The 26,374-nt window shown below is 43.8% G+C and overlaps 1 protein-coding gene across 1 annotated transcript in view; it reads right to left on the bottom strand.

Annotated features, from left to right (window-relative positions):
• The window catches only part of pde8a (phosphodiesterase 8A), a 41,760-nt gene extending 24,623 nt beyond the window's left edge, over positions 1-17,137 (bottom strand). The window contains exon 1 of the mRNA XM_041933440.1: positions 16,457-17,137. Within this exon, the coding sequence (XP_041789374.1) occupies positions 16,457-16,609 (153 nt within the window). The 5' untranslated portion in view covers positions 16,610-17,137. The remainder of the gene's footprint in view (positions 1-16,456) is intronic.
• Between the last annotated feature and the right edge of the window lie 9,237 nt (positions 17,138-26,374).

Genomic DNA, 26,374 nt, shown 5'->3' with positions numbered 1-26,374 from the left:
ACCCTATATCCTGCTCCCAGTGTATCCTGCCCTATAGATCTCCTCCTCCTCCTCCTCCTCCTCCTCCTCCTTCAGCCCACCAGCTTTTCTGTCTCACACACACACACACACACACACACACACACACACACACACACACACACACACACACACACACACACACACACTGGGAGAGTGGCTTTCCACTAAAGTGAAAAACAGGAAATTGGATGACATTGTTCGGTGCGCCGACGTCAGCAGTGAGAGATAGAAAGAGTAAACAGCTTCCTCCACCCCAGAGCTGGGACCAGGATGCAGGGAATCTTGGGATGCCTGCCCTGCTCGTGCTTCTTCGGAAAACGTGCATGGCCGACGCGTTCGCTAACAATCTCCAGATCCCTTTGCTCTCTGCGGCTACCGCGCTCTCGCTCCCTCCCACCTCTTCTTCTGCCTCTTCTTCAGCTCCCTCACGTCACCTTGTCTCCCCTTAAAACTTCTCCACATGTGGCTAAGTAGAGTATTATATGCAGAGGTGATGACACTACAGCAACATCAGACGGGATCAGCATTTCCTCCTTAGAAGGAGTCAAAAGGGTTGGCCTCACAACGAGTGGCGGGGTGTCTTGTGTGGGTCTGCGTGCGTGTACATGTGTTCCTGTCTAAAAGTGTGAATCAAATGGAGATTAATCAATGTTCTTCATTAGGTGTGATTAAGGGGAGCGGTGCCTGCCACAGGTGTGGATGCACACTATGTACCAGACAGACAGACAGTCAGACAGACAGACAGACAGACAGACAGACAGACAGACAGACAGACAGACAGACAGACAGACAGACAGACAGACAGACAGACAGACAGACAGTCAGACAGACAGACAGACAGTCAGACAGTCAGACAGTCAGACAGTCGGACACACTAACCCTCACACACACTGAGCTAAGTGATGGGCTAAATGGCACTGAGTGACACATCAGCCTCGCCACATGCTGAGCCACTCAGATAGTAATGCTCGCCGCCCATGCTGTGCGCGTTACCTCAAAGAGAATAATTCACTTTCATGCGCGGCCACTTACGCTGGCCGCCCATAGATCTGCGCCGCAGCCATCGATAACAATGGGGTTTCAAACCCGCAACCAGATCCAACCCCTGACGGATCAATGAGCGGCCCGGCAAACGCCCCGTCACATTCACTCACAAGTATCTCCAAGTTTGGTGATGAAGTGAGGGATTAGGTGCTATTGCTTGAGGAGATTTTCCTGCTTCCCAAGATAAATAAACCATTTAAAAACCCACTGGATTATTGGAAAAAAGCAGCACCGAAGCCGAAAACATGGCCAGTCTTTCTTGGCTCTTGAAAAGTCATGTCGTGACGATTCTATAGAAAATATACAAACATGAATGTCACCAAACCTACTGAAAAAAAGGAAAAAAATAAACCTATATATACACAGTATAGAGAGATAACACAGGTCCTTCCTTCCTGCTGCTGTCAGACTTTACAATCAACACTTCTCCCAGCAGACAACTCACACCAAAACTGACTCATGTGCAATATCAGTCCACACTAAACTGAGCGATATCAATATTTCTATTCTGATATTCTATATCTATATTAGGAAAAAAAGGCCAAATGAATTTAAGGCAAATGTAATGTATATTTCACAAAAGTCATGCTATAGACCTGCCATCTGCCTTTTGCCCAGTGCATTCTGGGATTAGTTGTGTTGAAATCACTCACCATATAGGGAGTTTTATGTAGAGGATTATATAGCGTTTACGTAGCAATTAACACTACTGGACACGGTTCAAGTCATTCCTCTCATCCTGTATGATGGTGGTTAAAGTGGCGCCTGACCGTCAATTGTTCACTACATCGGTCAGCGCATTGTGGTGTATTTTTAGTTCTCTATATAGGTCTCACCAGACATTCGAACAACACTTCAAAACACATGCTGTACAGTGGAGCGTATGGTGAGGAGTGAGCGACTTCATACACACCCTGTGCAATACAAGCTTTTAAAAAAAAAATCTACAAAATCTGTTGGTTTTCAGGCTGAACTACTCAGATGTGCCATTATCTCATCATCCTCAAACCCCCTTTGGTTCTGGGCCCAGTGTGAAGCGCATGATAAAGTGACAAAGTGATGATTATGTGCTGGAATTCAGAGCTGAATGTGTTGGTATTTTTTTCAGTGATCTTCTCAGCAGGGATTTCTTTCGACTACTCACTTTTCAAAAATCGTCAAAGAAACATCTTCTCTAGGCTTTCATTTAATCAGCTGCATGAATGAATGTAGAAGACAATTACTTCAGCACACAGGTGCTGCAGGAGTCACGCACATTTTCAGTGACTAAGCCAGGACTCCACAAGTCAAGACACTAATAAAACTTCCCACGTTACCGCCACTTCCTTTCCTTCGACGTCGTTCCTTTATTTTCCTGCACACTGATTTCCACAGATCTCAGACCCACTGACTCATTACATGCAGGGGCTCACACAGAAAAAAACCCTCTGTCCCTGCTACCTGAAGTTTGTTATGTACTTGTTTATCTCCGTCTGATCATATTCTTGTGTTTCCAGATGTACAGCACATGCACGACGTAGCAGTGGAAAAAGCACAGATGGCAGATGAAAGCGCGGATAAATAAAACGCGTTATATACATTTCCGATTGTCCGCTGTGTCTATCTGGTCTTATTAGAAAGAGGGCAGCGAAAAGGCTCCAGATGAAAGAAACACACCCTCCTCCACCCGAAGAAAAATCATCTAACGTGTTAATGTCATTGCAGTTCATCCGTGTAGAAAAATAACTGCAACCGTGTGTATTCTGGCTCTGTCCACATGTCTTATCCATGGTGACCAAGCCCACACTCAGCCAGGCAGAAGACTTTAGTTGAGTCACTGGCACGGCTGAGGGAAACTAGGCCACCGTGGATCCGTTTGTCCCAGAACATCCTCGCTTTCTCAGTATTCCTAGCTCTGCCTCGCTCTTTCTCTCTCTGCACGTCTGGTGGAGCGCGTCACAGAGGAAAGATCAAGCTCCTGCAACACAAACCACAATATCCTCAGAACAGAAACACTCATTTAATGTGCAAAACTAGAATTTAATAGATGCTAATCATGTAATATCTCCCAGTGTTTTTTTTTTTTTTTACTGCATCAGATGCAATGTCATGAGATGAACAATGTGCCTGCTTCCACCTTCAGTTGTTCAGCTGTGCACGTGACACGACAGAATAACCAGCAACAGCAAATCAGTACACACTCAGATGAACTCATCTCTATTTGATCTTCTTCTGCTCCTCCTTTAATGGCTCTAATCTGTCCTGCGCCTATGTTTTAATCCATTTACAAAACAAATAACTCTAATCTCCCCCTAATCTGCCATTATTAGTTTTCTGCTCACTTTGGAATGCAATATGAGCGAGGCAATCATTTTTTTCCCTTTTAACAATGAATTGATAAGTAACTTTTAACTGATTACTAAAAGCTGCGACCATAATTCCTACATTAAATAATGTTTTGGGCGACAAACAGTCCATTTTACAATTCTATAAATCAAAGTAAAGCAGCAAATGCTCAGATTTTGAGATCTGATGTCTATTTTCCATATGACTGAAAGAATTACTAAATTATCAGAATTGATGACGTATTTGCTGTCAATTCACTCATCAATTAATCAGCTTCTTTCAGCCTTAATTTGAGCTGCATTTCATTTATTAATGCTCTTTTTTGATCGCTTTGCTCTGTCCATGTCATCTTCGCACACTGTTTTATTCCATCCTTTGTGAAACATCACATTTAACTGCAAGCGCTTGTGTTTGTTTACATGCCTTCTTTTTTTTTTTTTAAACCAGGGTTTGCAAAGTGTTTTATAAAGAACATTTACAGCTGCTGATAGAAACAACCCCCCCAGACAAACGAACAACAGCAGGAACAAATATTACAATATAACAGGGAAAAACACTGAATCAATCTTGGGAAAGATCACTGAAGATGGGAGCACTCTTCAGGGCTGGGAGGTTTCTACTGGACATCAGGACGAAGAGCAGATCAGTGATAGAAATCAGCGATAGAAACATTTGCAATAACAATACGTAATACCGTCAGGCAAGGCGTGCCTGTGATCTCAAACGGTAGCTGAACTCTGAGGTGCATGAAGCCCCACGTGCTTTTTTCTTAGCCATCTAAACTTCACATGCAACCAAGCCTAAACACACCAACTAACAATCTGCAGCTTTTCGCCCGACTGCGACTTCATATCGTATCACGAGCTTGACATCACATCTCACACACACCTACCAACAGGTGACAACATGGCCTGCAATGTAAAAAGGAGTCTTATACTACCCTGCAATCCTCTAAATAAGAACTTTTGTTCCACTTTCCCTTCGAGGTGCATGAGAGCATCATCATGGCTGTGTTATGATTTCCAGCGTTAGTTACCACATTCATTTTGCACAGAGGAAACAGCTCCTGGTGTGTAGTGATGCCTCACAAAGCCAGCAGCTGCTGACTTCAGCTCTGGTGTGTTAAGTAACTGTAAGTCAAGGTAAGTTAGTGATTTAAGTGATATTAGCTTGTGAGGCTATGCGCTGGTTATACGTGCAGCTGCCTCTGGCTGTCCATACCCCTGCAGAGCAAAATACAAATCAGGAAAAAAAGCGAACTGAAGCTTGACCCAAGAACACACCCATAGAGAGAGACACACACATGAGCTACTGATGCACACATCTTCCACACGCCGCCCCAAATACAGCGATTTCTAATCAGTCACGCATAAAAGTGCACACACATGCACGCACACACACTCATTGTTTTCCGAGCAGCGCTTCCAGAGTACGCCCTGACCTTTATTCTGTCTGCAGTGACATCTCTCCTACCTCGCCAGATAGTGCGGAAATTCAAGCATACGGGAATGCGCATACACACACACGCGGAGGGAAGACACCGAGTAACTCGCAGGAGACTGAACTTGTCCTGGAATTCAGTCCCAAACGCCCTTGAATGACGTCCGTGGTTTAAAAATACAGAGTTTGCAGAAAATGGATAGGTTGCTTCATCCTTGGTGACCTGTCCCTGTTTCTCCCTGTGTGTGTGTGTGTGGCAAGCATCGCCTCAGATATTACACAAAAACCGTCAGATGTGAAGTGCTGCTGTGGTGCATCTCTAAACAGTTCAGCAAAGACAAATAAATTGATATTTAATACTTGCAGGCCTGTAAGTTCACACACTGTACAAAAGAACTTGCAGGTACTCAAAAGATCAGAGTACAGTATTTACTCCTCTGCTCCTACAGATGTAATCTGTATAGTACCTTGTATGTGCATCTAAATTATATATGTGCATGTGTATGGCAACAGAGCACATGCTGCATTCCCTCAGCTCGTGACGCTGCCTGGGCCTGCGTGCATACCCTGTGTCCATAGTGGCGAGGGCGTGTGTGTGCGATCCGTGCGTCACTGTGCCAAGGAGAGCAACCGAGGCCTGGCGGCGGAGCAGTTCCTGCCGACAGGCCCGGTGACGAGGGTTAGAGACCGTGCTCAGGGCCCTCACCCACCGGCCCACGGGGATATGAGAAGGAGAGCCGGAGCAGGAGAGAGATGCACTCATTAAGCACGGAGAGAAATATATGAGGCCATTAGCTGCATCGCCGCACGGACGTAAGCTAACTGCCACACTGGGGCGATGATGCCGCGGCTGGGCTTTCTGAGCGCTCAAATCAAAAGACGGATGAGTTTTAATTGATCACACTGGCCTGCGTCCTCGACTTTAACGCAGTATCTCAGTTTGTCTTTTCTCTGCCCTGGTTTCTCTCTCCGGCTTCGAAACTGTGATCTCAGTATGATCCTGATCACTTTTCCTGACAGCAATATGAGCAAAACCTAGCTTTCAAAACTTAGTGTGGGATCTCCTCAGCCTGGTCATGAAAGTGAAGCAACAAGTGTGCCTGGTTAAAGGGGTAATGCAGCCATGCCTTATTGTAATTAATGGTCAAAATGAGAGCAGCACAAGCTGAGATATCTCCACCTTTTGTCCTCTGTGGGGGTCAAGCTCCAAAAACACTGCATCCTACATTTCCCATGATGCAATAGCACCTTTCATCAGGCTTTTCCTGCTTCCTGAACGCAACTTCTCTCAGCTCCAACACCAGTTTGTAATGCAAGCTTTCTGTAGTACTCCTCTCACCTGTTACCAATCAACCTGTTTGCCTGTGGAATGATCCAATGCTCCTGTCCCAACAACATAAACATATATTCACAGATATATATAGAAGATATATGTCAAAAATGGTTTAGCAGATGACCACATTCTGTTCTCCACGTCCACAACCAGTGTGTGTATATTAATTAAAGACAGAAGACACATCCACGAGAAGCTGAGCACTTTCTCCAATGTTCACCTTCAAGGTATTTCTGTCCTTATCCAGATTACCCTGAAATCCCCGTAAGACCTGGACAATCCTAAGCCATCCAGGGCTCGGGGGCAGCCCCTCACTAAAACCTTCTCCTCTTCCTCTGCCCCCAGCAGCCTCCATCAACACCACCGTTAGTACAGGCCTGCACACTGGACGGCTTCACTTTTTATTCACACATGCTCGTCCAAAATAATTCAATTTTACTGCATATAAACACACCAAAGAATATTTATGATCATGTCTTTGTATTTTTCTTTCACTGTGCCCCCCCCTTCATTTAATAGCTATTAACCCTAAAGCTTTTTCTACGCCTGCCTCCAGAGTGTCACTTACACTATGAACCACGGGCAGCTGCTCAGCGTGTAGTCCGCATTCCCCTTTCCCATCTTAGCTAATTCCAGCTAAGGTCAAAGGCCAATAAAGCAAAAGGACAAGCTAAAGGAGCTTGGTCCAGTGACACTACAGCGTGCTGTAATCTTACCGGGAACCTTTCCATTGCAGTCAGCCACTCCTCCTCCTCGCTCCAGCCAAATACATGACAACAAGACAAACAGAGCACAAACAACAAGCAACACAAGACGAGCGTCTGGCCTGAATGAGAGATCATTTAGTCTCCACTCACTTTGTTGCCAGGGCCATACCCAACTGTACAATCAGCCCCGTGTGCCTACAGGGAGGATTAGAATTAGCAATATGCTCACAGCGGCCACACCAGCCCGACTCTATCTGCAAACTCTGCGCGGCTCCACCTCTCCGTGACAGCTTAGATGCTTTTGAAAATATCAGAGGCGGTTCTCCGGGGCTCTTCGGATGGCTGCGAGAGCATTAGATAATCGCCGGACTCCCCCCTCCTCTTCACCAGCTAAAACAGGAGCACTGATGTCACCGTTGCATGAGGGATCAGTGAGCGACACGAGCTGGAGCACCGGGCTTGGCACACAAATTATACTTGGTTTAAACACACACACACACACAGTGGAAACACACATAAAGCCCAGACTTGTTTTGGTGATTATGCTGCATTATTAAAATAAACAGGCAATGTGTATGAATAAATGCTTACAGCAGCTTCCTTGAAATTTAAATACAGCTGAATTTATTACGTTACTATGGTTAGAATTTCCTCTTTGAAATTATGAACAGGTTGTTTAGAGTTATCTGAATTTGTGAACCCTTAAAAGTAGGTAAATCAAGCTTTTGAATGGGATTTCAAAGCACACGGATTCACACAACTGCTATGCTGTACAAAGACACATTAGGGCCTCTGAAAGTAAGGCGGGAAAAAACAATGATGGAACCGTGGGAGAAAGAGGTAATGTTCTGACAAAAACCCCTCAGAATTAAATTTGGAAATGTATGAGAAACAAATCGGAGAAATCGGCGTCTCTGTGTGTTTCTTTCTGACTTTCTGACTCATAAATGTTTGACTTTTATCCAGAGAATTTCTGTATTTTGTTCTCACAAATTTAGGACTATAATCTCAGAGAATAATCATTTTTTCTTGAAAATTTACCACTTTAAACTCAGCGAAAATCCAAGTTTTTTTTCTCAGGAATTTGCAACTTTAATTTTGAAAATCCTTTTTTTCTCATGATATTATCCTCCATATTTTTTAACCTACAATGGTCCTCATAATATTCAGTATATGAATTCATTGCTGATCACGTTTCACAATTAGGTGTTTGGTTGCTTCTAAGATTCAAACCTTTATGGCCTCTTTCTGCTTCCATACAAACCCTTTAAATCTTTAAGAGGTTATTTACAATGCAGAACATATTTTAAAATGTTTTTAATATAAAATCACATTAACTCAGTACTGATGTCTGTTAGAGAATGAACAAGCACAACGACTGTAATTGCATCATTAGAATATTTGATGTTTATGGATGTACTGCAACTAAACAGCAACGCTTGTCGGTTTTATGTCTAATTTTAAAATGCAAACTGTGCGATCTGATCTCCAGCCGAACTTTTAATGAATAAGAGGACATAAATGTAAAAAGACAGTTTGTGAGCAAACATGTTTTCGAGGGATAATCTACTGTCAGATTCTTCCATTTTTCCTGCAGGTCTCAGATGATTGACAGGGAGTGATGTGATGTAGCACTGACACGAAAACACTCAATGAGGGTCCAATAATAAATAAATAAAAACACGCAGCCTCGGACAAAACGAAATTCAAGGCTTCTTGTTTGCCGTTTTTAGATTGTTTAGCCCAGAGAGATGATGTGGAAGCGGTTTCTGTGCAGGAATCACTGCGTGCAAAGCCTCTGCTTTGAAAATACGCATATTGTGTGATATAGAATAATATTTCATACAGCTACAAGCAGCTGTTGTGGTGACGGTGCACAGAGCTAAAACAGACGACCTGTGAGGAATGTGATCAGGTAGGTGAAGCAGGTACAATACTGTAAATGACACAAGTGCTTTCTCCAGACGCGCAGCAATGTTTAAACTATTGACTCACTGCTATTAGAAAATGATAAAAGTGTCCAAATGTCTTTCATTGTTTCTTGTGTGCATGCCAGTTATTTCTAATGGGGCATTTGCTCTAATAGTTTCCACTGAAACATTTCCTGCTCTCTTATGGCCTTCCAGTATCTAGATTTTAAGTATGCTCCTCCACATATCACGTCACATGCACTGGCTGGATGCTACAATGTGTTTGGCAACAATGGGATAACGGCAACTGGCTCAGAAGAAGGAGATGAACAGTATTTTTACCAACTGCTATGATATGTTGTACAGTGGAACGCTGCAGAATTGGGAACAGGCTGAATTTTGACCAAAGTAAGATCAACCACCTGGTTCATAAAGCTGAAGACAAATTGTATGGAGAAGGCAAATCCTCTTGAACAATAATAATAATAATAATAATAATGCTTTATTTTCATTAGCTGTAACTGACCATATTATATTGGATGTACTCCTCGTGACCTATGGATCTCAGCGGGGAAAGGTGCTTTTGATATATCAAAGGCCCAAATGTTACAGGCCAACACATGCATGTATACACATTCAGACGTGAATTATTTTATCCTGATTTAGGAAAGCAACGCAGACAGGCTCACTTCCTGTTTCAGCATCTGAGCTGCATAATTCATCTGCATGTCACAGCCACATGGTTCGAAGTGCTGCAGTTGTGTTACGTTAAGTATCCTGATGATATTATTTTACGGTGAATCCTGGAAGAAAAGTCACATTTGTCAAAACTCAAAAAAGTGACCAAGACCAGGAGCTGACGGGGCATTTGTGTTATAATTTAATTAAAAGCCAAAGCGTGAGTTAAGCTCTGGACTGAATTGTTGCACTGACCCCAAAACGTGTCCTTGCAACCACATGCCTCATACTACGAAAACAATGCGCACCATCTGTGCTCTGCCCCATAAAAACTGTAAGGGATATATCAACTGAGGGTACACTATATCTTCAGAGCAAAAGGCAGGACACACTCGAGGGAGTTCTGCGTCATCGCTGTGTCCATTAAAACGAGGAAGGAGACGAGCGCTGCCTGCTTAATGCGGTGTTCAGCAGGTGAATGAGCGCCTTGCGTGTTTACTACAGCCAATAAGCTGCAGGCCTGTTCACTTAAATCCACCGAGGCTCTTGTCCGCTCAGCGCTTCTTTAGCGAAGAAAGGCAGCAAAATTAAGTCAAAGCCTCGGGAGCATTTTGATTCTAAAATACTTTCAGATCAGCTGCCAAATTGTGCAGTGAAACGCCCATCAGGTTCATAATTTAATACTAAATCTACCAAGTTTTAGTGCTTTTTAAATCTTGCCCGAGGAAGAATCTTTCAGTGGACTGTACTGTGCACAACCTTTCTTCAGTTTATTCTGGCTGCAAGGACAGCGGTGTGACGGAGCGTGAAAATGGCCAAAGTACTCAAGTAACCAGATGCTGTTAACATGGCTGTTAGCATTGTTACCACGGTGTGTTGTGCATGGCTGCAGCAGTCCACAAGCGACACATAAGGCCCTCTTCCAGGGGAGATTAAAAACACACCTATGGACACCGACACCGCCACACTACGCAAGACCGACGACTCTTGGATGAACTCTTCCTTTGGAGGAACAATGATGGTGTGTTCTGTACATGCTGTACTTTTCAAAACCACTCGAAAGTGTGTGATTAAGACCTCGAGAAATCTCAGTATAGACGGTACGCACATGACATCAGCGTAGTATCTGAAGGGTGCATTCACTTGAAAGTACGGCTAAAAGAGATAGTTGTGGCGCTCCCAACTGAACAAACAGCCTGAGAAGACTTTCCAGACTACAAAAAGGCTAAAGAGAAGAGAAGCAGATCAGATAATCACTTAAGTTCAATGAGATAATTGGAAACACGGTGCTGGAATGAGTATATATAGAAACACTCTGAGCAAAATCATACATCTTTGGACTGCTGTGACTCCACCATCCCTCCATAAGGCAAACTGCAGCATTAGCTTAGCACAAAGACTGGAAACAGGGGGAAACAGCTAGCGCAAAAAAGTGAAGTGCAAAAACTACAAGTTGTGGTTTTATGGAAGCAAACTCGAGACTCCAGGAAGACTCCAGGAGACTCCTTTTCTATGAAAGACCACCCCACCGCCCGCTTCAGCACTCGTCCTCACACTGATAGTCTCCAGTCCAGTCAGCCCTCCAAGTCTAAAGCCACAAAGCAGGAAGCCACGTTTGAAATGCACATCGGTAGCTTGACACCACGACCCCTGCAGATGCTCACAGCTTAAAAAAAAAAAAAAAAAAGCCCTGAAATTGGGAGCGATGCAGTCAAGGAGGAGCCTAAAGGCCACCAGTGGACCTGGGCCCACTCACATCGACATTCCTGTGAGCTTCTGAGAGAGAACAGAGAGCGCTGCTGCAGAGTAAACACTTGTAACGCCTTGTTTTGGAATAGAATACCATTTCCATAATCTCATGAAACTATCACATGCTGACCTTATGATACTAAATTCTTAACCTGGAGGGGGAGCAGAACAAGCTTTGAATGTGGCCTTAGTTGTTAAGACTATTTCAAAAACAATGGGAGGTTCTGTTTCGTAAGTACATGCACCCGACGGACACCTCACAAGTGAGCGAGCACTCGGAGATGAAGAGGCCCACTGTATCTACGCTCAAGGTGACAAAGGGATTTATTATATTATCCTGATTTGATTTCTACGCGGGATCGACGTTCACGCCGTCAGCAGTGGGAGACTTTGGTGTCATTAAATCAAGCACTGGAGCTGCTCAGTGCTCAGGAATAAACTGGTTCTATAGGAAATCAAATGTTTAAATACTGGAGCAGCGTGTTTAACCTGAAGACATCTCCTGCTATATACAAGCGTGTTGTAGCGTGATGAGCTCTAGAGCTGCCAGCACATCAGTCAGTGGACTGTGGGTGCTCCACGGGCCCCATCGCACTTCCTCCCCCCTTCTGCTCATGTGCCAGTGGAGATAAATGACATGGCAAAAAAAAAAAAAAAAACAACTACTGCCGCTGCAGACACACCAGACAGGAAGGGAAACAGTCACTCTGCAGCTGACGTTTTGTTTAACTGAAACATAATGAACGGCTGAAGTCGTTTTAAACACTGTGTTCTTCAGATGTCAGTGAATTTTCAAGAGCATCCCCGAATCCCAAAAAGTTGGGACGCTGCGTAAGACGTAAATAAAAACAGAAGAAACTGTCCACCGAGAACAGTTCTGAGCCCATGCAGTAACATCCTTTAAACAATCGAACCTCGCTCCATCCTGGCTTTCATACCCAATCATGATGCTATCACCTGTTACCAATCAACCTGTTTACCTGTGGAATGATCCAAACAGGTGTTTTTGGAGCGTTCCACATCTTTCCCAGTCTTTAGTTGCTCCTGTCACAACTTGTTTGAAACGTGTTGCTGCATCAAATTCACGATAAGCAGAAATTTACAAAAATCAATGAGGCTGATGAGGTCAAACATTAAATATATTGTGTTTGTGCTGTTTTCAGGTGAGTTCATGTCAAAAAAAGATCAGCAAAAGATGGCATTCTGTTATATTTATGTTTTATACAGCATCCTACAGTTACTGGAGAAAAAGAAAGTTTCAGTCTTAAATGAGCAGTTCAACATTTGGGACACATGCTTATTCACATCCTTGCCAAAACTTCAGCTAGCTGGAAGAGCGATACCACTCTCACACGTGGCCGTTTAACATGAAACACGTTACATCTCATCTGTTTAAAAAAAATGACAGTTCGACTTTTTATAGGGACTACTTCTTGGACGGGACCAGGAACGTTTTCTGGCGGAAGAAACAGTTCAGCAAACAAAAGAAGCAAGCAAGATATTATGTGTTAATTAGCGAGCTTTAGAGACGCTGGTAGGTGGATTTTGTTAGCGTAGCTAGGCTAAGCTAGTCTAATTGGCCGCTGGATCCAGTTGTGCTTTCGTCCGGAGCGCCTTGTAGCGCCAGAGTTGGTGGGGATCAAACTGCCGACTGTGGCAGAGTGAAATAAAAGCCCATTGTACATGCACACACGACGTCCTTAATGGACATAAATAAGCCTCGTCAATCACTTGACCCAATCAGCAGCTGTGAAGACAAAGACAACAGCGGAGCCATTGAGGTCAACTGAACGTGGTCATTTCTACGAGCGCCCAGAGGGAGGCGGCTGCTATTGCGTATTAAACCATAGACGTCGCTGTGAAGATAAAGACAGCTTTCGCTTACAGAGATGTTCAGAGAGCGATATCTAAGAGTTTTTGCAGAGCGAGAGCAGCAGACAGGAGAGAGGAGCCCAGAAAGTTTGATGGCCAAACGAAAGAAAGTGAAAAAGAGAGAGAGAAAGAGAAAACGAGCCAATATCAGTCTCCCTCCTCTCAGCCGGCAGAAAAAGCACAGTGGATTAATTCATCACCATGCTGAGCCTTTGCCCTCCTCTGGAATAAATTACCCAATGACTCTCAACTTAGACTAAACACACACACACACACACACACGACTGACCAGAGAGCACATACAAAAACAGCGGGAGAGAAAACTGACAAATGGAGAGGGGGCTGCCCGGGTCAGCGGCCTATCGCGTCGCTCTACGCGCTCTCAAAAAAGTATGCCGCGTCGCGTGAGGTGTTCGGTCCAGGGGCTTTTTAAGTTTCTCCGAGGGTTTAGGTTTTGAGAAAAGCGACTTTGTGTGCTGTGTCACTCCTGGGGGTGGGAGGGTTTTCACGGGGGAAGCCTGAGGTACGGCTGAGTGATTCCACCACTTATGTTAATGCATGCGGAGGCTGGAATCAGGCGCCAAGCGGGATGGTATTACTCTCCAGACACTTACAAGCCCAGCACCTTTTATTGCCCTTTTCCACTGATAGTAAGAGGTAACGGTGAAGCCGGGCCTACGTCTGCTGCTCGAGGGGGGGGGGCTACTTGAGTTCCTTGAGTGGGGGCAATCGGACTGGAAAAGTCAAGGCCAGATAAATGGTGTTGTGTTTGGCTGAGGTCGCTCTCTGTCTGTTTGGCCCCACACACACACCCTTAAAAAAAAAACAAAAAGGCCACTATCACGGGACCTTGTACTTGAGCCTTATCATCGCCAGAGCAGCCCAGATGGTGAAGTAACCTTGACAAAGACTCACATCACACTTCCCAAACTTCTATTGAATCTTTCTCACAGTGGGGGCGCCTGCACATGCTCTCGCCGCGGCGCTCTATCTCCATCTCCGAGCGGAAACGAAAGGCAAGCGGAGATACAGCACAGTTTGAACGCTTGCTTAATTCGGTTTTGTAATAACGCTCAACTTGTGCACTTCACTGTCGCTGCAGCCAGCTGTGTGCAGATGTGGAGGATGGATGCTGCCTTCAGAGACACAGTGACACAAAGCCAGGGCACAAAGGTGCACACAAAACGCCTCATTATTAGACAACAAACTGTTTGAGATTATGTGGATCAATGGACTAAAATGACAATTTTTCACTCTCAGGACTTCCTAAATTTGACATTTGACATCTTCAAATTGCTTCTTCTGTCCGACCAACAGCCCAAAACTCAAAGACATTCAGTTTACGATCACATAAGACAAAGAAAAGCAGCAAATCTGCACATTTGAGGAGCTGGAATTAGATCATTTTTGGCATTATCGCTTGAAAAAAAATGACTAATCAGTTGCAGATCAATCATAAACTGATCGATTAATCAACTAAATGTTCTACAGATCTACTTTCTACTGACACCCACTGGGGTCTGGTGCAGTTTTGCAGTCACATCTCTGGAAGTCTCCACTCCTGAAATACAATCCAGGTGAAATACAAGAAATTGGTCCTTTCTGCAATGATGTGATGTGATCAAATCTAGGCGGTGCACGCAATTCCAAAACAATCAATGGCAGTTATTGATCTCTTATAGGGAGAAGAAATCAAAAGAGCTATAACAAGCAGCAGCTGTATCGCCGAGCCTTGAATGCATCGCGACAAGCTGATGCAGACGTGATTTGCGAGGAGAGCGTACTTTCTACACGTTTTGGTAAAAATCAAAGCCGGCCGCTCACCTGGGACGTTTCAGGTGCCACCAGATTCAGCATCACCATGCGATGGAGAGTTGTATAACTCGATCCGGGGACTAATGCAATCAAAGGCGCAGTGGGCGTCTTGACGTGGGGGGCATCTGTCACACTGACTTCTCGCTGCATCCTGCAGTGACATTTGGCCACGAAATTCAGCTTGACAGAGGCCCTCAAACAGCCTGCGGTCTGTCAGACACACACACACACACACACTACTAAATTCACAAGATCACACCTTTTCTTTTTTTCCTTCTCTTTTACGAACGTTTTGTGTTTGCAGACGCCTGCAGATGCAAACATTACGGCACGAGCTTTGATTTCATTATCAAATTATTACCTCCGTCATTATTCTTCATTTACAGGCAGAATAACTGCTCTCAACTCAATACTGGGCGATTGCTGAGTTTTCTGCAAACCACCTGCCAGCACACGCTAAACCCAGAATCTTCACTTCTAAGCACGCTGCACAAAAAGATCACCTTTCTCACCTCCACACACACACACACACACACACACGTGCCTGTTAATCTGAATAATAGGCGGTTTTTATGTGCATATGCAACCTCTTACACAACACACCAAATAATACCAAGAATCACCATCACCTTGATTAGAAACACCTATTTAGTTCCTGCGCACAAGCAGGCGCAGCACATTCTGTTATCCTCTGTTAGTGTAATTATTTTTGGTCCAATACGCAAATGGGACTGTTATTTTTTGCGGTGATGTAACGCACCGATGGCAAACTTTTTGATATTGTGGCACTCAAATCCTTTTCACTACCTGCTCCCACTTTCCACTCACGCGTCCACGTCCGCTTTGCTCAAAGCGTCCGCGAGTTACTTCTCATGTCGGGCACGAAACGCAGAGTTTAAGCCTCCGAGGAGACGCCACACGAGAGGACATCCTACCGAGAGGCAGAAAGGTGAACCAGAGGCCAAAGCTGCGTCAGCCGAAAGGGGGCCGTGTTTGACGACAGACGCCTCGTGCTCAGATCCTGGAAAGTTAAAGTTACGCACGTCGCGCGCAAACGTCAGCTTTACACAAAAACTCCCAAAAAAGAGAGAGCAACACTTCAGGTGAGCGTGGAGGCCCGTGACCCCACGACCTTTCATGCACCACCGCCCTAGCTGCTCCAAAACCAGAAAGGCTGCAAACCTGCAACGTCATGCGTGGAAATTATTAGTTTGCATCAAACGAAACTCACGCATCCTACATCAAAATATAAATAAGCGTGAAAACAGAGGCTATGTGTTGTACTGAATAGTCAAATTTATAGTGGCTTTGTTGTTTTTCCACCACCTTTTTTCAAGTCTCCTCATAAATCTCCATAATATTGGTTTTAAACTTGAAAAATAAATTTTGGAAAAATGGTTGTATGGTGTCCTTAAAAAAACATATTGCTTTCCATTATGGCAAAGAGGCCTGCAGCACACACACACACACACACACACACACACACACACACACTAAAACACAAAACTTCTCAAACACACTTTGTTCCCGTGTACAAACGTAATGGACGCAGGTCGCCTCACCTTGCAGCTCGGGGGTTTCAGGGGTAGTCCCGAGGCAGGATTTCCTTGATGCTGAGTGGTGTTAGTCTGCTGGGGTGAGTGGGAATCCTCGGACTCTTTTCCACTGTGGTAGACCACCCTATCAGAGATATGAATACTTGAAGCACAGCCCATGCTTCAACCCACTTCAGCCTTTTTTTCTTTTTGCGCAAGTGCTTTACTTTGAGGCTACCCGAGTGTCATTCGCCTTCTTTTTGAGTGTGTGTGCGTGTGTGTGTGTGTGTCTTAAGGTCCACCCTTCCTCTCAAGGGCTCATTTAAAACATATATAAATACACATATATGTATCATCTAGGCCACAGCAAAGCCGGTTCTCCAATTGCCCTGACACAAGGCATGAATAATATATCTCTGTATCCCCCACCCCCCCGACCAGGAAGCTGATTTCCTCCCTCTCTTTTTCACATGAAGTTAATTGGAGGTCTTTAATCAAAGCAGCTGTCTTATCCTCGAAAACTTGGATCCCGGTTTTGTTCAGCTGGTCTGCTCAGATCCCGGATCCCAGGCGGTTTTAGCCCTCACTCCGGCTCCTCTTCAAGCCCGCTTCGTACCACATCACCATTTTCTCCTTTTTCCTCAACTTCACCGTTATCAAGTAGGCCCGAAAGCACAGCATGCAGTCCCCCCCCACCACCCGCCAGCTTCATGCAATAGTTTTATCCATTTTTTGTGCCCGAGGTTTCATGTGTAGTCGTCCTCCCCCACCCCGGAGCCATCAAATATTACGCTTTCTCTCCCTCCCTCTTAAACAATCCGGTTGGCCACTTCGGCTCAAGACGCGGGCCACAAACCGGTTCTCACGACACTTTGCTCCAGTCCTGAGCGGTTCATCATCAACAGGCTGAAATATTCACACTGCGGGCTGTTATTCTGGCCAGTCGCTCCGATGTCAAGCCCCCTCCGCAGAACATAATGCCATGTAGCCCGACACAACGCTCCATCTATCAGCCCCAAATCACCAGTTCAGGACGCGGGGAGATCTCGGCTGGATGGCTCGCAATCTCCATTCAGGCATCCGCCGCCCGGTTGAGGATGATCCGCCTGATAAAGAGGTCCAAACCCGGGTGCGACGGGCTCCGGTGTCACCAGGCTCCGCGGTTTTGCCTCATTCTGTCGGGGGAACGGGATGTGGAGGCTGTCAGGCTGCAATATGTGGATGTGCCACCTCTGGAGAATGCAATCGCTTGAGAGACACACAGAAGAGGAAAAAAAAATCTAAAAAAAAAAAAAAAAAAAAAAAAAAAAATCCAAGACCGCTCCGTGTCCACAAGTTTGGGATCTGAACGCGGCGACGGTGGATCATCTGCGGCAGGCGAAGCGGAGCTGCGGCGGCATCGAGCTACATAATGCTGAGCTTATGTTCGTCTTTTCTCTGCCTTTTTCTGCCGTTTGCCCTTCCAATTCTTCAGCGCTGCTTGACAGCGGCACATCCAATAAAAGCACCCGCAAGGATTGACCTACAGCCTTTACTGACGTTAATGCAAATGAGCTGCGCGCAGCTAATCGGCGTCGTGCTCGGCGCCGCTGGGTGGTCCTCCGCTTTCCGTGGGAACTTTGAAAGCAGCAGAAGGCGAGCGGCGCGCTGGCCGCAGGTACGGCGTCCGGACGGTTTCTGCAGGTGGCACATGCGAAGCGGGTGAAAGCGGCCGTTTAATCGGTGCTTCACGGCGCGATCTGCTGCAAAACCTGCCCCATTTGCAGCGGCGGTGCAACGCTTTTGAACACGCAGCAGACGAAAGCGTTTCTCCTGTCTACGGAGCACCATTGGGGACAAAATTAATTGCTTTTAATGGCGCAACATTATTATAAAAAATACGTTGATTTTACAGACAACACATATAAATGAGATCAGGTGGTTCACTGTAAAATTAGATATTTTCAAAAAGTCAGTTACTTATTATAATTATATCAGTGTTCAAACTGATGTTTGTTTTCATTGCTGATTAATCTGCCAATTATTTGATCAATAATGTAAGGAAAAAGTCCCATCACAGTTTCCCACAGTCCAACGTAGTGCCTTAAAATTGCTCGTGCAATCAGCTGTCTAAAATCCAAAAAGCATTTAGCTGTAAGAAAGTTTTTTTTAAGAGAAGCAAAACTTCACATTTTTGAAGCCAACACCTGCAAATATTTGGGATTTTGCTTGAAAAATGACTCAGTTGCTTAGCAGAATGAAGTGATGTCTTTTACTTTTTTATAGTGTTTCTATTCCACTTTAAAATACACCTTTTGGTAATTTCTTGTATTTGTTTTCAGAATGCCACATTTCATGAGCTCAGCATCAGCAACTGCCACATTTATCTTTATTTCTAGACAAATGTTTGTATCATTGCTGAAAGTTTAGCAAAAATACGCTCAAAAATAAATAATTTAAGTGGACTGAAAAAAACCCCAGAGATAGTCATTGCCCTCTAGTGGACAAACTATGCAATAGCAACACTCTTACTGGCTGTATAAAACACCACAAAATTTCTTGTTACATATCAGCCAACATAAACCATATTATCAATCTATCTGTTGCAAACTAACATCAACCCTTGATGTGAGGCTGGTGTGATTTACCATACAGTCTATACAGAAGCCAATAGCCAATAGTGAAGGTACTCCAACAATTCAGTATTGCCCTTCCATAAAGCAAGAGACACATAAGGAGAGTAATGGTCAGAACCAAAGAGGCAGAGCTAGAGATATCCTGACAATATCGCTTTAACCTCCAAATATGCTGAATCCTACGTTCCCCATAGTCCGGCCAATAGAATATTTTAATTATACCACCTTTCTCTGGTGAGCATCCATCGTTCAAACTCAATAAATCGAGTTTTGGTTATAAAATTTGTGATCTTCAAGGTCAAGTTAGGATAAGATATAGACTGTGTGATAAATAGCGGATGTATATTATGTGAGGTCACCCATTGGTTTGTGGACTGCTGTTTTGAAGCTGCGAGTTTGCCATTATCGCAGTCGCCATCTTGGGTTTTTTGGAGCCAGAAGTGACCATATTTGGGTGAGAGGGCGAAGCTATGGAGGATAGGCCTCGGTTCGCTTCAATCCTGATTGGATCTGACCGACAATGTTGTAGCCAGTTGTCAGTCACAGGGTGGCCGTGCCCTACAGCATACCCTGCTTTATCGTCTAATATAGTCTAAATGGGACCGTAATTTACAAAATTAACATCATGCTGTATTGAAGAAGACTTTAAACTCACGATTGAGAGCATAAACTCATGAGGAAAGTGTTTACTGAGGCAAAGTGAGAAGCGGGGATAATTTTCTCACAGTCGAGCGTCTTTCTTGCAACCAGTGGGGTCGCCCCCTGCTGGCCATTAGAAAGATTGCACGTTTAAGGCATTTCTGTATTTGCTCTGTCCACTATTTATAAAGTCTATGGGATAAAATCGCTAACATGATCAGGGCTGTTTTCTTAGAATTAAAATGTCTTCTCAGTTAGAGAAGTGGTCCCCTTTAAAAGTGAACTGAACTGTAGCTATAAAATTGGTGGAGTTCCCCTTTGAGAACAATGAGCTTCTGCATGCAAACCCTTTCACATTACAAACCATTACTGATTCATTGTTAGTCTCAAAACCAAACCATCAGCAGCTTTAGCACGACTGTAAATCACAGCTTGAAATGGTTTATTGCGTTTCCAAAACAAAAACACGCCAGTCTGACATGTAAGACTGCGAGTGTTAAATCAAACCGTGTAAGAGATATGATGGCTGACAGCACACGAATGAACCCCCCGACACATCACGATCAATTCTTTATAAGCCTTCGGTAACACCGGCTGCATTATGCACGAGGGGATGGCATGTTTACTGATGCCTTAGCTGCACTTTTGTCGTTAACTGTATGTGTGTTTGTGCTTTGTGCCGCCACGTTCTGCAGCTGGGCGACTGAAGGGAAGCAAAGCCGCAACACATTCATGTTTAATTTACTGTCACACTCTCTCACACTTTCTTAACCATTAAAAAGTCTTTTTAATGAACCTTTTTAACAGTTTACAACCTGGATGTCTGAAGAAATGAGTCTACATGACCATAAAACTCCATTTGCACTAATTATAATCTCCATTTAAGTGAATATGTCAAGTTTGAGTGTTTGACTGTTCTCATGCTCTGTAGTTTAAAATACATAAATTTGCATACTTACCCAAATAAAGATCACAGCGTGGAGTTGTTATGTGAAAATTAGCCTGATATGGACTGAAGCTTGTACAGTATATTTGATTCCGATATAAAAATAGCTTAACGGACTAGAAAAAACACCTGTATTAGTCTTTCAGAGTGAGCATTAATTTATCAGCCTCCAGTAACAGAAGCCTTTTTTAATTTCCTCCTAACCAATAAATCAAAGTTTAAGTTGAACTACACATAAACTGTGATTATTCCCATAATGACCCCTGATGGGTTGGTTCATCCTCATGAATAATCAGAGTTTGTGGCATGTATGAGAGTATTCCCCACCGCTCTGCTGGATCCCATTGTGAGATCCAATTAAATTTATATAGTTGTTGACATTTCTGGCAGGTTTCATCACCATTTTTGCAGCCAGTAAAGAAATAGGTGGAATGCAACAGAAGCTTTATGTGTTAGCATCCTCATATTAGCAGATGTCCACTCAAATCAGTTCATCCCACTTAACCTTAGTTGCATTTTGCAGATACTTCTCTCGCTCCCGAGCAGGATAGACGTGAATGGAATTGCTGCTGTGGTTGAAAAATGACGATTAAAAAAGACCAATGATGAGCTCTGGGCATGTACAGTATGTTTTAGGCAGCTGAAGAAACGTTTGGTCAGAGTGTAAAAAGCTTAAGTGCTCCATTATCACTCAGTGAAAGGAGTTCAGCCCGAGTTAATCCTCCTGTCCTAGTTCACCTTCCTCTTTCGATACCCCCGTCCTCTCGGCCTGGGACTGGAGCAGGAAATCAAGACGCCCTGGAAGGAAAATCTTGAAACGACGCGCAGAGGAAACATGTAGCGGCGGTGCATCAAACAGCTGCTGCCCTCGGCCTTCTTCTAGCAGCCGAGGTAGTCTTCTGTGGAGGTGCTCATTTTAGTTAGAGAGCACCAGGTGGGTTGACAGCAGATCCGGCGTCTTGATAAAATACAGTAAGAAAACTACTGTATCGTCGTTCCTGAAGTGCAGTTATTATGACAAATGATTCAGCTTTTCACAGTCAGGGAAAATACAAGCATGCAGAAGATCACGTACAAACTAACTCTACACATGCTCCAAACCTCGACACTTTTACACCCACATAGGCAAGTGAAACACTGGATTTAAAAAGAAACGCTGGTTCAGATGTTACAGGAAGCGGTGCTGAGTGAGAGCAGGAATCTTTAGTCTAATCGAGTGAGCAGTTTTATCTCATCGAAGCTAATACTGAAATAATCCCACATACTTCCTGATCTATCGACAGGAAGGCCTCATATCTCCATCTCACTGTGTGCTGTCAGAGCTGCACTCAGCAGCACCACACTTTCACTGCGTTAACTCTACGACGGCGCAGTTCTTCCGCTCTGGCTGTTTGCAACTGATTTTAATGGAAATTGTGCTCTTCATCACTTCTTGCAAGTGCCTGGCAGCTGTCCAAGCAGTGTGCGTTGCAGCCTGCCCCAGTGTCTTTTCTGATACTTCCACTAGGGGGCTCTAAAGAGGCGGATTTTCAAATTGTGCACACAGTGACTTTCAGTTATCCTAAAAATAGAAATGCTGAATTCATATAGTAAAGTGAGCAAGTACAAACATCTAAATAAAGATGTTTCTGCTGAATTACTACTAAAAAAAACCCCAAAAAACTGTTTGCTGCTCTCTACTGTCAAATACATTTTCTAAAAATAATGTTCAAAATGAACATTACATTACATTATAAACAAGTTTATTTTTTCCTGAAAGCAGTAAATTACTAAATCATGTCTAATTTAATGCACACAGAGTGCTAATGTGGACTATTTTGTCAAACTTTGTTAAATGCAAACTCCAGAACAGCCTGAATATTACAGCAAACAATGATGACAGTTAATCCATTTCATGTCACTGGTGTCTATGGAACAGCTGAGCTGGAACAGTTCAGAGGCTGTGTCTCACAGTGCGCCCAGACACAACACACGACACCTTCACTGTTTTCCTGCTGTATCATGTATTGTCTGCACACGCTGTGCTCGCCGTATCTCTGTTCCACACGTGCGTCTCGGCCGCGACGCAGCTCCAACTGTCAGTCAGGTTACAGCAGAAGAGCTGTTCAAAGCATCAAAGTGAAGCCTGAATGCAAGAGAAAATCCGGCCACCTTTGGTTTCATTGCACCAGAATCTAAACAATTCATGATTATGTTTAGTACCCAGCTCAAACCTCATCAAAAGCTGCAAAAAAAGATGCACCAAACTGTGGTGGATTTGCTTTGAAAGCTTACCTGTTGTATGTTAGTGACCACCTGTAAGCACTCTTAAAGGAAAAGGCTCACTTTCTGTGCAACAGCAAAGCAGGTCAAACATTAGAAAAGCAGGATTTTACTGTTCCACAGTTACCTGTTCATGATATCCAGTGAGCACGTGTGAAATGACCTCTTTGGTTCGTGCGGACTCTTCAGTCCCAACCGTTCTGGACCGTGAGTCACTCACGCTATTCAGCTGTTCACCTCTGCACATCTGCTTTAGAAGACAAACAGTCAAACTTTCTGATTACATTTTTGTATTTTGCTATTAGTGACCCTGTTTAATATTTGTTTTTTTTTTCTTTTTCATGCTGTTTGTAATGCATAAAGTATCCTAGTGTGAAGGACTGAGGTTGATCTACTGGCAGAAATGGAATGTGATATTCATAGTGATGTTTTCATCAGTGTATAATCACCTGAAAATAAGAACTCTGGTGTTATCTTTAGCCCTGAATGGACAAACCGAACACTGTCTCCAAAGTGTGCCTTTTGCTTTTTTCTCGTTTTTAGCGTCCGGTGTAGTGGAGGGTGAGGTGAGGGGTTTTCAGGTGGCTGCAGTCTGCAACCTCAACACCAGGTGTCACTAAATCCTACACACTGCACCTTTAAAGCAATTGATCAATCTGTTCCAATACAGTTAAGTTTATTACATCTTAAATTTGTCAGATCCTACACTACCACCACACAAACCATCATTTGCCTCAATATGAACAGTAAAATAAACATTTCTGCACATTCTCTGAGACGCCTTTACTGATATACTACAGCTAGCAGAGATCTGAACACGTGGATCCTCTCTGGCCAACGGTTCTGGATCTAATTCAGGCCATAAAGTCACTCTTGGTGTGCAGAATCTGAGAAGACGACTGCTGTTTCCCTGCAGACGCTGAAGCCTGATCATTACAAAATCCCAATCAATTTTCCTGTTTGAGCACAGTTGTTGAGGCAGCTGTAGCATTGCGCAATTAGGCAGCTGTACAAACAAGAAATCCATCTGCGGACGGCGACATGGAAGCAGGCAGGGGCTGAACAGCTGTGGGGAGAAGCGACCTGGCTTCCAGTGGACCTGTCCTGGCGCTGGGTCACCTTCAGTCCAGAGTGTGATTCTGAATGTGATTTATCAGCAGGAGGCCACAGCTGCAGCACGATAGCATTCACCCGGGTGCCTGATCCAAGCCACATTGTGACAAAGGTGAAGCAGATAAATAGGCAGCATGCTTGCAGCTAATGTCAGAGAGCCGCACATAGCTGGGACGTGTCTACTGGTGGCGGACTGTTTTGGTCCCACTGAAGTCACGTGCTGTCACGGCGGGTCGGAAAAAGGTTAATCAGATTGAGGAAATTGTGAATTCACACTCTGTCGCTTAAAATGTACTCCAGACAGCACGGCTGGATCAGTCCTCGAGGAGTTTACAAATCAAAGCTGTTTACTGAAAGGTCCTCAAAGGTCTCAGGTGTCCACGTTTGGCCGCACTTCACAGGACGCCACAGCGCACGGCCTCAGGTTAAGAGCGATGCTCTCATCTGGCACGAGCAGCGTGGAGTGCTACAGCAGATTTATGTGAGACAATAAAAACATTGTGTAAAAGCGGCGCTGAGAAAAGAGATCAAATAACGGCTCGCAGTAAAGATGGAAGCATTTTAAAGTTCAAGAGAGCGTGCAAAGAAGGCGTTCAGATTTAATGTGAAGGAGTTTTATCTCCAACAGGTTATGGACAGTGGTGGAATGTAACCCAAGCACTGTGATGAGTCTTTTATTTTCATGCCACTTTCTACCTCTACTCCACCACACTGAAACGTGAGACAACTGATCCATCAACTCATCAGTCGACTGACAGAAAATTAACTGGAAACCACTTTGATCAGCTTTTAAGTCATTTTTCAAAAACGCTTCAGGGTTCCAGCTTCAAAATTTGAGGATTTGCTGCTTTTCAGGTTCAGATTATTGATCCTCTCCATAATGAAAATAATCATGAATCCTATACAGAATCGTTAATAAAGAGCTCCACCTCAACCAATTCCAACAGTGAAATCATGCTTTTACATTAATGCATGAGTAATGATAATCTAATATATAAAAGCAGAACACTCACAGGGGCCTTTTTTCTCTGTGCAGTACTTTTACTTTTAAAACGTCTGTATTTGCAGCGTGGTACTAATACTTTTACTCAAGGATGTGAATGCTTCCTCCACCACTGGTGACGGAGAGCAAGTCTGCACCCTAACACCCCCATCACTGCAGCTGGTGGTTCATTTGGGGAGGACAGAGACATGATTAGTGACAGCTTTCACGCTGAGAATGATGTTTGTCTTCAGTACGTTGCCTTTTTATTCTAAATGTAAGTCCACACGCTGAAGTTTGTATTAAACATTCATTAAATACAAGTCATGACCTGTTTTCCTGCTGAGTTCACTGTCGTCATCTCAGCCTCATCATTGTTGGTGTGAAACTTTGAAATCATCCAATAAACCTCAGAGTGCTGTAAGTAGTTTTCACCACTAGATGGCGGCAGAATGCAGACAACGACAAGCTGTTGCACTGCTTTTCTCACACTTTAAACCTTTTTTCTGTTATTACTTTAAACATAATCAGCATGTTGTCATTACTAATTTACTTGGTATCAGACAGATCAGAACACTATTTATTAGTTTTCAAATGTATTTTTTTTGTCTTGCACAATAAATTACTTTATAAATTACTTTATTAATTTAGTGCATATTGGGGTGAATATACTGTAGTATGAACAGGTAAAAGTACAGAAAATACATAAAGTGAAATATATTTTCTATCGTGGCTGGTTACATGGGGATTGAGTGGATGCGTCGTCGCGGCTGTGAAAGGTGTAACAGCACCCCTGGCATGTACTTTTTTTTTTTTTTACTTTTAGATATCATAACTGTCACTTCATCAGTAGGTACTTTCTGACCACTACACACCTCCTTATCCAGAGCACATTTCACCTGACTCACCTTTCCTCTGAGCCACAGGGAGAGAAAAAACAGTGAATAAATCATTAACTTTAAACAGTGTTAAAATATAAGTTTTTGCACAATTCAGTGAAAATAGCATCTCTGTCCACAAACTAGCCAGTTGTTTTTCACAGAATCAAACATTTGACTTTTTCTGACATCCTTTAAGCAATAAAAAGTATGAAATAAATGAAGATTATTTTTTAAATTTTTTATTTTTTAATCTTTATAGGCAATCATTTGCATTTGCACTTGCAGGAGTCTGGTTTCCGTGATAATATGTGATGCAATATTCCTCCTTCTGACACCAACCTGGTTAATGTTTACAGACGTAAAGGTGCTACAGTAAATGCGGTGCCATTTATCAAGCAGGTGAATAGATCCCAGGTTGGCGAGTTCGTGTGACCTGAGACAGCTTATTGTATTCAGCTAGTATCAGGATGATTACTGCACTGCTGTGCTCAAGTGCAGCTCGATGTC

The sequence above is a fragment of the Chelmon rostratus genome, chromosome 1 (assembly GCF_017976325.1).
Source record: "Chelmon rostratus isolate fCheRos1 chromosome 1, fCheRos1.pri, whole genome shotgun sequence".
Lineage (NCBI taxonomy): Eukaryota > Metazoa > Chordata > Actinopteri > Chaetodontiformes > Chaetodontidae > Chelmon > Chelmon rostratus.
The sequence above is the reverse complement of the archived record's forward strand: the minus strand, read 5'-3'. Positions and strand labels throughout refer to the sequence as shown.